We start from the raw sequence: 16,144 nt of genomic DNA, 5'->3' as shown, positions 1-16,144 counted from the left end.
CAGGGATTTACCCGACTCCCCGGTGGCACAGTCCGAGCCTGGGTGTACTGGGATGCAGTCAGGAAGCCGACGGTCGAAATGCCGACCGCCGGCTTCCTGACAGTGTACTAATGTCAAATCCCGGCAGGGTACTAATGACAGGCGTCGAAATCCCAACGCCTGTCATTAGACCTACGCCGGGAGCCCAACAGCCGGCATACCAAATGAAGGTAAGCCAGGTGGCGGGCGCGGACAGCCCCGGGGGGGAGGGTTAGGTGTCAGGGCTCCCGGGGGACTTAGGGTTAGGCACCTGTGCCGAAACGCATTGGAGACCCTCACATCAAACCTGACACCGATCCAGGCTGACCTCCACTTAAGATCCCCATCCCCACCAGGGACCGGCAGTGCAGGAAGCTCTCAGCCCATCCGCCTGCAGGTCCGCAGTGCTCACACCTCCAGTGACCGGCTCCACCCCAGACCAGCCTCTCTCCCCCCCCGAGCCGTGCTCAACAACTGACTCCTGGCCAGGGTTGTCTCCACTGTCGATCCCTATTTCCAAGAGGGACCGTCAGTGCAAAGAGCACCCCTCACATCTGGCCGCAAGTCCGCACAGCCAACATCGCCAGTGACCAGCTCCATCCCGGTCAAACCTTCCATATCCCCCCTCCTCCCCGGCTTTTTTTTCCACTCAGTATCCTGGTCAGATCAGGGGTGGCCCTAGCACACACGCTGCAACCCAGCCTCCCAGCGGCTCACCCATCCACACCTCTGGCTCCGCACCACCAGCGGCACGACCAAAAACCAACCTCAGCTGCACACTCCAGTCGCAGACCTCCGCAGACCAATCAGAACAGCCGTGCACCTGCAGCACACCAGCAACATGCTGATCCAGCTCACCAACAAACCTGCAGCTTCCAACCTATCTGCAACGGCCGCAACGTCGACCCACATCACCATAACAAAAAACCTGCCGGTAGGTAAGTACTGCCAAGACTCGCACCAACACGCGGGATGCTGCACAGGTGTTCCAACCACTCTGCACATCCCCCCACCCCCTGAGACTTCCTAGACTGTCGACCATAGGTCCAGCAGGGGTGACGTGCAAGGTCACTGAACCGCACAGGAAGGAGCCCCCTGAAAGGGTCCACCTACCTCCCCATTCTCATCACCACTCATCACTGAACCCCACCCACCTGCCAGGGATCTCAACAGAGCAGCATTGTGAATACTCAATAAAAGATTTTTGCCCCAAACTACTGTGTCTAGCTGGCCTCATTTTGATCCCATCTTATTCCCCTTTTCACATTACTCTAAACTACACTCCATACCCAATCACACCCTCCTTCTCACTCCCAAAACACAACCACCACCACCAGAAGAAACGTTCCAATTAACACCACTCACAAACACACACGTCATCACCATCACCACTACTAGCAGGAAGAGTGCATCTTACCCACCCTACCCCATGGGAGGGTTATAATTAGGCTAGGGGAAGGGAGGGTTAGGGTTAGGCACCCCTAGGGGGAGGTTTGGGTTTGGCACCCCCCATCCCCGGACACTTAGGTTTAGGCTGCTGGGATGGGGGGTTAGGTTTGGGCCCTAGGGGGGAGGTTAGGGTTAGGCACCCCTAAGGGAGGGTTAGGAGGGGGGGGGGCAGGGTTAGTAGTACTTCCCAAAAACCCCTGTCGGGATCTTCAAACCATGCAGCCGGCGGTAATACATACCGATTCCGTGTGTACATACTACATAAACTACTTTCTATTTTTGAACTTTTTGGGTTATTTTTAATTTTTAAAAAACAAGTAAGTATTTTAGATATTTACAGAAAATAAATAGAACCTGTTTAAAGGAAATATGATTGTGTATTGCACATATTGCAATATATAATACAGAATATATGGGAGAAGTAAAGCAGACTCAGCCTACTAAGCTTGGCAGGGGAAATTTAAGAGAGGAGGGGGCTTGTGTGTAGACTTAGTGTGGGCCCCACCCGCTCTCGTGCGGTGCCGTAGTGGGTGGTGCAGAGATAGATTCTGGCTTAGTTTTCCCGGGGACAGCAGTGCTGCGCATGCTCAGAGTCACCGGGAAAATGGCCGCCACCATTTGCTTAGTTATTTTTGCTGCTCTGCAGTTCCGGCCGATGCTGCAGAGCAGCATACTGGTGACAATAGACGGGTAAGTATGAAACTATATGTGTGCAGGGTGTGTATGGTGGGCCCGCCAGGGGCCTGTGTTAACTGCACCCCTTGTACCCATTATAGTTACACCCATGGAGCCTAGATTACTAAACACATAGGTAAAGGTATGCTAACTTCACATTCTCAAGGGAATTTTAGAAAAAAGTTTTTTCAGCAAAATCCATTACAATCTCATTAAACTGCAAAAATGATGACTAAAATTAGACTAAAATGAAAACTGAGGTCATCTGAATAAATCTTGACTAACACAAAGCAAAGAGACTAAAATGTCACATTAAACCAAATACAATTTTAAATAAGCGCCTAAGACTAAAACTAAATTTAAAATCCATATCAAAATGAATACTCTATAATTAATAATAAAGTAAAGAACAAAAAAATCTAAAATGTAAGATACCCAGGAGGCACCTTACACTTCCGGCCTCCACCTCCCCTCAATATCCGGCCAATCACACTCCTGTATTATTATTAATTATATTAGTAATAATATAATAAATTTAAGTACATTTTATTCTAAAATGTAAGGTACCCAGGAGGCACCTTACACTTCCAGCCTCCACCTCCCCTCAGTAGCTGGCCAACCACATTATATCAGTAATATAATTTCAGTGTTAATTTTGTCAACAAAAATTTATAGTAATCGATGACAGTTTTCATTTGAGGACTAAATTGTAATAATAACAATAATATAAACATTTTAATAACTAAAATTATTACAAAATTAATTTTAAATAAGCGCCTAAGCCTAAAATTAAATTTAAAATCCATGTCAAAATTAATACTGTATAATTAATAAAAAAGTGTAGTAAAAAATAAAATTTAAATGTAAGATACCCAGGGGGCACCTTACACTTTCGGCCTCCTCCTCCTCCTCTCAATAGCCGGCCAATCACACTCCTGTATTTTTATTAATTATATTAGTAATATAATTAAAGTGTTAATTTTGTCAACAAAAATTTATAGTAATCGTTGACGAGTTTTATTTGAGGATTAAATTGTAATAATAACAATAATATAAACATTTTAATAACTAAAATTATTGAAAATTAATTTGAAATAAGCGCCTAAGAATAAAACTAAATTTAAAATCCTTATCAAAATGAATACTGTATAATTAATAATAAAGTATAGTATAAAAAAACTAAATCTAAAATGTAAGATACCCAGGAGGCACCTTACACTTCCGGCCTCCACCTCCCCTCCATAGCCGGCCAATCCCACTCCTATAGTATTAATAAAAATATTAGTAATATAATTAATAATAAAATCTAGTAAATTTTATTCTAAAATGTAAGGTACCCAAGAGGCACCTTACACTTCCGGCCTCCACCTCCCCTCAATAGCCGGCCAATCACACTCCTGTATTATTATTAATTATATTAGTAATAGAATTACAGTGCTAGTTTTGTCAACAAAAATTTATAGTAATTATTGACGACAGTTTTATTTGAGGACTAAATTGTAATAATAACAATAATATAAACATTTTAATAACTAAAATTATTGAAAAATCAATTTTAAATAAGTGCCTAAGACTAAAATTAAATTTAAAATCCTTGTCAAAATTAATACTGTATAATTAATAATTAAGTATAGTATAAAAAAACAAAATCTAAAATGTAAGATACCCAGGAGGCACCTTACAATTCCGGCCTCCACCTCCCCTCCATAGCCGGCCAATCCCACTCCTATAGTATTAATAAAAATATTAGTAATATAATTAATAATAAAATCTAGTAAATTTTATTCTAAAATGTAAGGTACCCAAGAGGCACCTTACACTTCCGGCCTCCACCTCCCCTCAATAGCCGGCCAATCACACTCCTGTATTATTATTAATTATATTAGTAATATAAATAATAATAAACTAAAGTACATTTTATTCTAAAATGTATGGTACCCAGGAGGTACCTTACACTTCCGGCCTCCACCTCCCCTCAATAGCCGGCCAATCACACTCCTGTATTATTATTAATTATATTAGTAATAGAATTACAGTGCTAGTTTTGTCAACAAAAATTTATAGTAATCATTGACGACAGTTTTATTTGAGGATTAAATTGTAATAATAACAATAATATAAACATTTTAATAACTAAAATGATTAAAAATCAATTTTAAATAAGCGCCTAAGACTAAAGCTAAATTTAAAATCCTTGTCAAAATGAATACTGTATTATTAATAATAAAGTATAGTAAAAAAGAAAAATGTAAGATACCCAGGAGGTACCTTACACTTCCGGCCTCCACCTCTCCCCTCAATAGCCGGCCAATCACACTCCTGTATTATTAATTATATTAGTAATATAATTAATAATAAACTAAAGTAAATTTATTTGAAAATGTAAGGTACCCAGGAGGCACCTTACACTTCCGGCCTCCACCTCCCCTCAATAGCCGGCCAATCACACTCCTGAATTATTATTAATTATGTTAGTATTATAATTAATAAACTATAGTAAAAAAAAAATCTAAAATATAAGGTACCCAGGAGGCACCTTACACTTCCAGCCTCCACCTCCCCTCAGTAGCTGGCCAACCACACTCCTGTATAATTATTAATTATATCAGTAATATAATTTCAGTGTTAATTTTGTCAACAAAAATTTATAGTAATCGATGACAGTTTTCATTTGAGGACTAAATTGTAATAATAACAATAATATAAACATTTTAATAACTAAAATTATTACAAAATTAATTTTAAATAAGCGCCTAAGCCTAAAATTAAATTTAAAATCCATGTCAAAATTAATACTGTATAATTAATAAAAAAGTGTAGTAAAAAATAAAATTTAAATGTAAGATACCCAGGGGGCACCTTACACTTTCGGCCTCCTCCTCCTCCCCTCAATAGCCGGCCAATCACACTCCTGTATTTTTATTAATTATATTAGTAATATAATTAAAGTGTATATTTTGTCAACAAAAATTTATAGTAATCGTTGACGAGTTTTATTTGAGGATTAAATTGTAATAATAACAATAATATAAACATTTTAATAACTAAAATTATTGAAAATTAATTTGAAATAAGCGCCTAAGAATAAAACTAAATTTAAAATCCTTATCAAAATGAATACTGTATAATTAATAATAAAGTATAGTATAAAAAAACTAAATCTAAAATGTAAGATACCCAGGAGGCACCTTACACTTCCGGCCTCCACCTCCCCTCCATAGCCGGCCAATCCCACTCCTATAGTATTAATAAAAATATTAGTAATATAATTAATAATAAAATCTAGTAAATTTTATTCTAAAATGTAAGGTACCCAAGAGGCACCTTACACTTCCGGCCTCCACCTCCCCTCAATAGCCGGCCAATCACACTCCTGTATTATTATTAATTATATTAGTAATAGAATTACAGTGCTAGTTTTGTCAACAAAAATTTATAGTAATTATTGACGACAGTTTTATTTGAGGACTAAATTGTAATAATAACAATAATATAAACATTTTAATAACTAAAATTATTGAAAAATCAATTTTAAATAAGTGCCTAAGACTAAAATTAAATTTAAAATCCTTGTCAAAATTAATACTGTATAATTAATAATTAAGTATAGTATAAAAAAACAAAATCTAAAATGTAAGATACCCAGGAGGCACCTTACAATTCCGGCCTCCACCTCCCCTCCATAGCCGGCCAATCCCACTCCTATAGTATTAATAAAAATATTAGTAATATAATTAATAATAAAATCTAGTAAATTTTATTCTAAAATGTAAGGTACCCAAGAGGCACCTTACACTTCCGGCCTCCACCTCCCCTCAATAGCCGGCCAATCACACTCCTGTATTATTATTAATTATATTAGTAATATAAATAATAATAAACTAAAGTACATTTTATTCTAAAATGTATGGTACCCAGGAGGTACCTTACACTTCCGGCCTCCACCTCCCCTCAATAGCCGGCCAATCACACTCCTGTATTATTATTAATTATATTAGTAATAGAATTACAGTGCTAGTTTTGTCAACAAAAATTTATAGTAATCATTGACGACAGTTTTATTTGAGGATTAAATTGTAATAATAACAATAATATAAACATTTTAATAACTAAAATGATTAAAAATCAATTTTAAATAAGCGCCTAAGACTAAAGCTAAATTTAAAATCCTTGTCAAAATGAATACTGTATTATTAATAATAAAGTATAGTAAAAAAGAAAAATGTAAGATACCCAGGAGGTACCTTACACTTCCGGCCTCCACCTCTCCCCTCAATAGCCGGCCAATCACACTCCTGTATTATTAATTATATTAGTAATATAATTAATAATAAACTAAAGTAAATTTATTTGAAAATGTAAGGTACCCAGGAGGCACCTTACACTTCCGGCCTCCACCTCCCCTCAATAGCCGGCCAATCACACTCCTGAATTATTATTAATTATGTTAGTATTATAATTAATAAACTATAGTAAAAAAAAAATCTAAAATATAAGGTACCCAGGAGGCACCTTACACTTCCAGCCTCCACCTCCCCTCAGTAGCTGGCCAACCACACTCCTGTATAATTATTAATTATATCAGTAATATAATTTCAGTGTTAATTTTGTCAACAAAAATTTATAGTAATCGATGACAGTTTTCATTTGAGGACTAAATTGTAATAATAACAATAATATAAACATTTTAATAACTAAAATTATTACAAAATTAATTTTAAATAAGCGCCTAAGCCTAAAATTAAATTTAAAATCCATATCAAAATTAATACTGTATAATTAATAATAAAGTGTAGTAAAAAATAAAATTTAAATGTAAGATACCCAGGGGGCACCTTACACTTTCGGCCTCCTCCTCCTCCCCTCAATAGCCGGCCAATCACACTCCTGTATTTTTATTAATTATATTAGTAATATAATTAAAGTGTTAATTTTGTCAACAAAAATTTATAGTAATCGTTGACGACAGTTTTATTTGAGGATTAAATTGTAATAATAACAATAATATAAACATTTTAATAACTAAAATTATTGAAAATTAATTTGAAATAAGCGCCTAAGACTAAAACTAAATTTAAAATCCTTGTCAAAATTAATACTGTATAATTAATAATTAAGTATAGTATAAAAAAACTAAATCTAAAATGTAAGATACCCAGGAGGCACCTTACACTTCCGGCCTCCACCTCCCCTCCATAGCCGGCCAATCCCACTCCTATAGTATTAATAAAAATATTAGTAATATAATTAATAATAAAATCTAGTAAATTTTATTCTAAAATGTAAGGTACCCAAGAGGCACCTTACACTTCCGGCCTCCACCTCCCCTCAATAGCCGGCCAATCACACTCCTGTATTATTATTAATTACATTAGTAATAGAATTACAGTGCTAGTTTTGTCAACAAAAATTTATAGTAATCATTGACGACAGTTTTATTTGAGGACTAAATTGTAATAATAACAATAATATAAACATTTTAATAACTAAAATTATTGAAAAATCAATTTTAAATAAGTGCCTAAGACTAAAATTAAATTTAAAATCCTTGTCAAAATGAATACTGTATAATTAATAATAAAGTATAGTAAAAAAAATGAAAAATAAATGTAAGATACCCAGGAGGTACCTTACACTTCCGGCCTCCACCTCTCCCCTCAATAGCCGGCCAATCACACTCCTGTATTATAATTAATTATATTAGTAATATAATTAATAATAAACTAAAGTAAATTTATTCTAAAATGTAAGGTACCCAGAAGGCACCTTACACTTCCGGCCTCCACCTCCCCTCAATAGCCGGCCAATCACACTCCTGTATTATTATTAATTATATTAGTAATAGAATTACAGTGCTAGTTTTGTCAACAAAAATTTATAGTAATCATTGACGACAGTTTTATTTGAGGACTAAATTGTAATAATAACAATAATATAAACATTTTAATAACTAAAATTATTGAAAAATCAATTTTAAATAAGTGCCTAAGACTAAAATTAAATTTAAAATCCTTGTCAAAATTAATACTGTATAATTAATAATTAAGTATAGTATAAAAAAACTAAATCTAAAATGTAAGATACCCAGGAGGCACCTTACAATTCCGGCCTCCACCTCCCCTCCATAGCCGGCCAATCCCACTCCTATAGTATTAATAAAAATATTAGTAATATAATTAATAATAAAATCTAGTAAATTTTATTCTAAAATGTAAGGTACCCAAGAGGCACCTTACACTTCCGGCCTCCACCTCCCCTCAATAGCCGGCCAATCACACTCCTGTATTATTATTAATTATATTAGTAATATAATTAATAATAGACTAAAGTACATTTTATTCTAAAATGTATGGTACCCAGGAGGTACCTTACACTTCCGGCCACCACCTCCCCTCAATAGCCGGCCAATCACACTCCTGTATTATTATTAATTACATTAGTAATAGAATTACAGTGCTAGTTTTGTCAACAAAAATTTATAGTAATCATTGACGACAGTTTTATTTGAGGACTAAATTGTAATAATAACAATAATATAAACATTTTAATAACTAAAATTATTGAAAAATCAATTTTAAATAAGTGCCTAAGACTAAAATTAAATTTAAAATCCTTGTCAAAATGAATACTGTATAATTAATAATAAAGTATAGTAAAAAAAATGAAAAATAAATGTAAGATACCCAGGAGGTACCTTACACTTCCGGCCTCCACCTCTCCCCTCAATAGCCGGCCAATCACACTCCTGTATTATAATTAATTATATTAGTAATATAATTAATAATAAACTAAAGTAAATTTATTCTAAAATGTAAGGTACCCAGAAGGCACCTTACACTTCCGGCCTCCACCTCTCCCCTCAATAGCCGGCCAATCACACTCCTGTATTATTATTAATTATATTAGTAATATAATTAATAATAAACTAAAGTAAATTTATTCTAAAATGTAAGGTACCCAGAAGGCACCTTACACTTCCGGCCTCCACCTCTCCCCTCAATAGCCGGCCAATCACACTCCTGTATTATTATTAATTATACTAGTAATATAAACATATAACTATATATATATATATATATATATATATATATACTCCAGGAAATGAAATTAATAAATGTAAGATACCTCGTGGCACCTTACACTTACCGCACCCGGTACTCCCGATGTTTGCTTCCTTTAGGCAGGTACCAGTGACGTCTTCTGGAAGACATTCAGCGATTACTTCAGCTTCCTCCGGGCAATGAGGGTCGTCTGTCACAATCCAGGTGTATCTTCGTAGTGGTGTCCATAACTGTTTCCAGTGCTGTTCGCCACTCCTCCGTCTCAGCTCTGGTGGTCTCTGTACCGCTGATGAACTTGATCCATCACTGAGCTGATAAAGAATTTCAATTAAGCTTTGTTCAAGAGGATGTGATAAAATTAGTCCTGTGCTGTGAGCTGTAGGCTGATAAACCCCAAGTGGTTCCCAGTCTCAGGTAATGGGAGAAGGAAATGAACAAGTGATGTAAAATATACACTAATGAACCTTACCAGCGAGTATGGCGGCTGACATAACATGTTCATTAATTGACTTATACTACACACCATCTACCCGCATGCAGCAACCATTTGGACCACAGGAAAAGGAGAACAGACCAACAAGGAATGCATGGCATCTCTGTAAGAACTGATATCATTCCAGTATATATGGTGGAGGTGCTGTGGTGGAGGTATGGGTTTGTGTTAGAGACAGAGTGAGAATTTACACAATAAAGCAAGAATTCAACACAGAACCACAACACTGGACTTTGCTTAAGGACAAGTGCGGGTGGATGCTACACAGTAGAATGTTTGATCCAGAGTTAGTGATCTGATCCATTTAGTACTATTTATGAGGGACTTAAAGGGATATATCCAAATGGGGGCAAGGTTTAGTGAAGTAAAAAAACCTCACACCTCACGTGTCCAATTATGGAACACCGCGGGTATCGGGAGTAAGCATACGCAATTTTAAATAAATGCATGCAGGGTTTTCAGCACTGAGAACCCCGCAGTGCAGAAAAACAATCCTACATACCGGTCCGTTGTTCTCCTGTGGTCTCCACGGATCCCGGTCACCTCCCCTTTATCTTTGCACTGGGGAGGGGGCTGCTGGAAGATGTAGTCCTCTCTGCAGCTGCCCCCGGGGCTCACACACACGGGGATCACACACACACACAATCACACACACACATACTTACACACACTCACACATTCTTACATACACTGACACAACATACTTACACACACCGCTGCTGCAGGAGACCGGGTTCCGACGCTGGTGGTAGAGACAGCAGTTTGGAAGGTGAGTATTTACTGACTAAATTAAGGTAATTGGATACTTCCAATTGCTTATTTAGTCATGGGGGGGGTCCCAGAGCACTTCCCACCCATTTTTCCTAAAAATATGGATTTTAGGAAAAATTGGTTGTGCTGTGGAGGTGCAAAAAAAAAACTCCAGACGCTCACAAAATCAAAAACCCTGCACCTATCTGCATAACAAAAATCCATCATCTCCAGGAAAAACACAGCAGTTGTGGGATTTTTGGTGTTCTCGCACTTAATGGAATATGCTTCATAGACTGTTTGCATTTGGGACTCCTTTGCTTTTCTCCCTTCCCCCTTTTTGTCTCCCCTCTTTTCCCTCTCCTTTCCCACCACCCTCACACTTGTTTCATCAAATTTGCTCCCCTCCTCCCGAAGGTTGCACATACAACACGTGTTATTATCTTACCTGTTACACAATTAGCTGGTGTTAAAGCACCACACACATACACTGTACATATTTACATTATGCACACAGATGCACTGTATGTTACTTACGTTCTCTCTATCTCCAGATCTTCCTGGGCTTCAGAGATTAAACCCAGTCTGACTGATGATGGGTGATGTTATGCCAACTGATGTAATCTGGGCTGCTGGAGCGAGGCCGGGTAGTATTACCGCAGGCTGGATCTTATGCTGGACCCTAAGGGACATCAACTAGAAGTTCCTGATGGACGGAACTTAGATCTTCTTGCAAGCCGCTCCTGTGGATGGTGGTTACTCCTACGTCTGGGGAGCCAATACCTTCACTGGTGGCTGTAGGAAGAAGAAATATCAGACATAGCTCACATGAAAGAGGTGAGAAAAAAACACCTAAATAGGGGCAAATAGGGTAAATGTCATTACAGTTTTTATCATATTAATTATTTACTATAGTAGAAGTACAACTGGCTCTGACTTAGGGGCATATTCATCATCACTTAATTTGTGCAAAAGCAGGTGAGAATGAACATTTTCACCTGCAATTGTAAAGATTAAGTTATCGAGCCATTCATTAAGAAGGTAAAGTAGGAGATATCACAGATATCTCCTGCATACCTTCTTCTCGCGGAATGGCCCACTGTCCCCATTCACTAGTATGAGAACAGAATTAATCAAGCTCAGAAAATACAATATTTTCAGAGCTTCATTGCAGGAGCATTCGCCATCTTCATGGCAAGGAGTCCCGGGTTGCGAAAAGGGATCCTTATGGATTGCTCCGCCCCTCTCAGGCTCCTTCCACCGGACGTAGGGAATCTTGTAGGTCACACATGCACACCAGTTTCACTTCTCCGAAAGATGCAGTGAAAAGATTCACTGCTTTGAAAGGAGCAGTGAAAGCATTCGGGATCTGAAAATCAGCTGTCTCCGCACTGTAGCAATGATGAATTGCTCCGGGCCTCGCGTCAAGACGAAACGTTAATTATCGTGATCCATTCGGACCCTGATAATTAACATGTTGCATAGACCCCTACATGTTATGTATATGTTATTTATTTATGAATTAAGCAATTGCTGATTTTCAGAGTATGTGGCAACAAAAGCCCAGTGTATGGTCACACAACATAACCCCAGCACCAGGCCTCATAGAAGGGTGTAGCCTGTCCCTCCTATGGCTCACATAACATTTGAGGTTATAAACGGCAGGTGAACAGGATTAGTGTCAAATACCTTACCTACCAGTTCTATGTACTTACTTTGCCGGGTATGAAAGGGGGCTGTACACGAAGAGCTTCTAGCTCTGCCCAATCTATACCCTGGAAGAACGGATGGAGTCGAATTTGGCCGTTCACACCCAGACGTCGTTTAGGGTCGTCACACTGGAGCTGAAAAGAGCAACATGAGCATAACTAAAATGACAGCTCACCTGCAAAATTATGCCTGTATATGGCAGCAATATAATTCAGTATTGTGTTGTCAGAGGCAAACAAGTAAAGCATTATTATTTTATCCTAATCAGAGGAACGTTCATCTAGTTTAGAATAAATCTAGGATAGAATATGTCACAGGTCCAGTGACTCCTGCAGCAATGATTGATCTGAGCTGGAGTATTCTTCAGCCTCCATTTGCGTCAGAAAGGTGACACCACTAAAAGTAACCTGACATATGTAATACAGTTTCTCCATTCATAACTATCTGTACATTCATAGCAACAACACCTACATGACAGATACCAGAGAATGGGAGTTTTAAAGATATAATAGACATCTTTGTACTTAGGACCTGATTCAGACCTGCTCGCTAGGATTTGCTCGCTTGTAGCTGGCTGATATTTGCATTCTGCGCATGCGTGTGCATCGTAATGCGCGTGCGCGAACCACTGCAAAAGATCGGGAAGCGCTTGCTCGCCCAGCATAGACAGCCCAGTTGAATGAGTGACAGGTGAGGCCGTTTGTGGGTAGTAACAGGGGCAGGCCACTAGAAACGGGGGAGTGGAGGTACGAACGAAGGCATGTCTGAGCGTCTTAACGCTGTTTCAGAGGCGTGCATAATTAACAGGCAGCGTCATAGTACACGTCACCTGGTTGTATTTTACACTGAAGTTATCGCAGTGCTTGCGGCCAGGTATAGTCAACCTCAAGCGCTGCAAGCACATCCGATGGTGCTCGATGTACTAATGTTTTCATGACGTGCACAAGTTGGCGTCCTATAAATGGCTGGTGGACGTCTGAATACACAAAGTGATCGCTCGCCAAGACATAGTGGGCGTGCTAATAACTTGCCGTGCGATCGCCTGCCTTGCTGGGCGTGCGCTGGATTTGCATACGCTGGGAGCGAGTGATCGCATCTAGCGAGCAGCTCTGAATCAGCCCTTAGTGCTACATGTTGAATATGTGTGTACTATTTAGTGATGGTATAAGCAGAGTAATCAGTGGGTCCAATGTCACCAAACAGCCCAGTACGTAACCAGCAGTATGGTTATTGAGCAGTAGTATGTATGTACAGCCATACTCACAGTTGCATACACTCAGTATCTGGACGATGGAGTGGAGCTTAAGTGGAACATACAGAGCACCAGCCGGTGATGTATGAGGGTAGCGGTGTATATGCAAGCGGTAGCGATATACAGCAGTAGCAGGTATCTCAGGATATGTTTGGAAGCTAAGTGGAACACGCCCATGACCCACTGTGGTGCTCTAACACAATGATAAGATGGCGACCATCTTGGTAAAGGATTGATGCCTTAAAAGGAGCATCTTGGGGACTGCGCATTAGCACACTCCACATGTCAACATTGTATATTAATTATCACTCACCGCTTCAATGATATCCCTTGTGTCAGGGCCCAGGTTGAAGCCTGGTAATGCAGAGAGCTCACAGGCAAACCGGGATTTTCCAGTTGTCATGCGGAAAAGGACTACTCCAAGAGCGTACCAATCAACACCGGCGCCGTACTGATGTTTGAAGAGCATCTGTCAAAATGAGGGAAAAAGTTCACTAAATTAGTCATTATTATATATGGGTATGTACAACTGGGAAGTGACCACTGTGCAACTGTACATTGACTATGTACAAATATGTGGTTATATATCCACCACAACCATATACATTTAATGTATACCTGTACCATATAAACATGTAATCCCCACCCGGGTTGGGTACGGGATGCCGACGCTTGGGATCCCGGCGGTCAAAATCCCGACCCCGGCATTTCGACAGGGTTAAGATACCGATAGCTGTCGGTAAGTATAATAACCCTCTCCCCTATCCCTAACCCTCTCTCTCTGCACCCTAACCCTCCCTCACTAGTGCCTAACCCTCCCTGTCTAGTGCTTATATCTAACCCTCCCTCCTTAGTACCTAATCCTATCCCTCCCCCTAGTGCCCAACCCTAATCCTCCCTCTAACCCCACTACTTACCATACGGATGCTGGTGGATGGGATGATGCCGGTCAGGATGCTGTCAGTTGGGATGGCAGCGGCGGGATTCTGACTCGTGTCGGGATTCCGGAGCAAGCATACTGAGTGCCGGCATCCTGCATGCCGAGATATAAACTACATCCCCCCATCCTACACTCTTTCTTATCTTCGACTGTAGGAGTGTAAATGATGTGACAATGTATAGAGTAGCAAGTATCAGCTTATCCTCTAACTTTGGGCTATTCTGTTACTCACCTTGTATTTAGGGGGCAAATCACATCACATTGAATTAAGGGGTAATTCAATTATCTGTGATGTGTGCTCAGATGTGCGGCTGAGCACATCATAGATAATTACTGAACAGTAAAGGCGGGTATCCACTTATAGATATACAAATGAGAGCACGATTACGACATTGCAATCGTGCTCTCGTTTGTATAGCTAGTGATGGGCCTAGACTGAACGTTCACTCGTTCAGTCCAGGCACATCCCTCATCCCCGAAGATGCTGAACCTGACGAGATCGTCAGGTTGACCAGCATGTACGGGCGATGTCGGATGTCGGAAGCAACCTGCGGGCATGGGCATCGCTGGTCGCTTCCGACCAAAACATGCCCGATGCAAGCGACGTCATTTTCGTGCAATCGCTTGGTTAAATCGCTAAGTGGATACCCCCTTAACATTGTTCATTTGCTGTGTACAGTAAATGAACAATGGGGGTCTTGCAGTCCCTGGTAATGCCTTACCCTGCTTTATTTGATAGTGAGTGACAAGTACCAGGGAAACCTACAGGTTGCTGTGCTGCTATGGTGATTGAGGTCCTTGTGTGGCACATTCATAACAGATTGGCAAGAATATTTATTTCACCCATTTTGTTTTTGTTATGTTTACCCACTACTTATTTTCCCCACTAAAATAATGGGCTCTTGTGGGGGAACTCCCGGAGGCAATGGTGTCACCAGCCTCCAGGCGCCACCTGTTAGGGGGACATTAGCAGCAGGGGCACACATATAAATCCATCTATAACCTCTGCCAGCGGTTATAGATGGATCCATTCATGGGTGGATTGGCCACCGGGACAGCGGAAAAATGTTCCCGCTGGCCCGGACCTATAGTCCCCCCGGCCAGGCTGGCTCATGCTGCTGCCCATCAGCCATGGTTCGGGTACTTGTGTGCGTTCCATTTGGAACACAAACAGGAAGTTACCATATGTTTGACTACCGGGCACTTCCAGGTGCCGCTAGCCAGGAGCAGCAGTCCTAACAGCACCGCAGCTTCTCATCTCATGCCGCTGGGGGTCTCATGGTCTGGGTTAAGCTGTTCCGACGATAGGCAGGGGCGGGACCTAGGGAAGGTCCTCTCTCTGCCCCAGGCCAAAGGCTTCTTCAATGAGCCCGGCCAGAACAGCTGCTTTTTGAACAGCGCCATGCAGGTGAGCCGCCTTTCTATACATGCTGTGTGTGCGCTGCTGTGCTTGCCACCCCTGGCCTCCCTGTGTCTGTATGTCACTCCTTGTGTGTGATCCTTCCCTGCTGCCATGTGTGTACTCCCTGCCGCCATGTGTGTACTGTGCTGCATGTAGTGTGTGTGCTCCCTGTTGCCATGTGTGTACTGTGCTGTATGTAGTGTGTGTGCTCCCTGCTGCCATGTGTGTACTGTGCTGTATGTAGTGTGTGTGCTCCCTGCTGCCATGTGTGTACTGTGCTGTATGTAGTGTGTGTGCTCCCTGCTGCCATGTGTGTACTGTGCTGTATGTAGTGTGTGTGCTCCCTGCTGCCATGTGTGCACTGTGCTGTATGTAGTGCGTGTGCTCCTTGCTG

General features: G+C 40.2%; 1 protein-coding gene across 1 annotated transcript in view; it reads right to left on the bottom strand.

Annotated features, from left to right (window-relative positions):
• Positions 1-9,243: 9,243 nt before the first annotated feature.
• The window catches only part of LOC148519877 (protein kinase C delta type-like), a 55,049-nt gene continuing 48,148 nt past the window's right edge, over positions 9,244-16,144 (bottom strand). The window contains exons 7-10 of the mRNA XM_088475824.1: positions 13,722-13,877; positions 12,162-12,290; positions 10,984-11,241; positions 9,244-9,514 (exon numbers count right to left, since the gene is read on the bottom strand). Coding sequence (XP_088331950.1) covers positions 11,209-11,241; positions 12,162-12,290; positions 13,722-13,877 — 318 coding nt within the window. The 3' untranslated portion in view covers positions 9,244-9,514; positions 10,984-11,208. The remainder of the gene's footprint in view (positions 9,515-10,983; positions 11,242-12,161; positions 12,291-13,721; positions 13,878-16,144) is intronic.

Source organism: Taudactylus pleione, unplaced genomic scaffold, assembly GCF_031769625.1.
Source record: "Taudactylus pleione unplaced genomic scaffold, aTauple2 ptg000179l, whole genome shotgun sequence".
In the NCBI taxonomy this organism is placed as follows: Eukaryota; Metazoa; Chordata; class Amphibia; order Anura; family Myobatrachidae; genus Taudactylus; species Taudactylus pleione.
The sequence above is the reverse complement of the archived record's forward strand: the minus strand, read 5'-3'. Positions and strand labels throughout refer to the sequence as shown.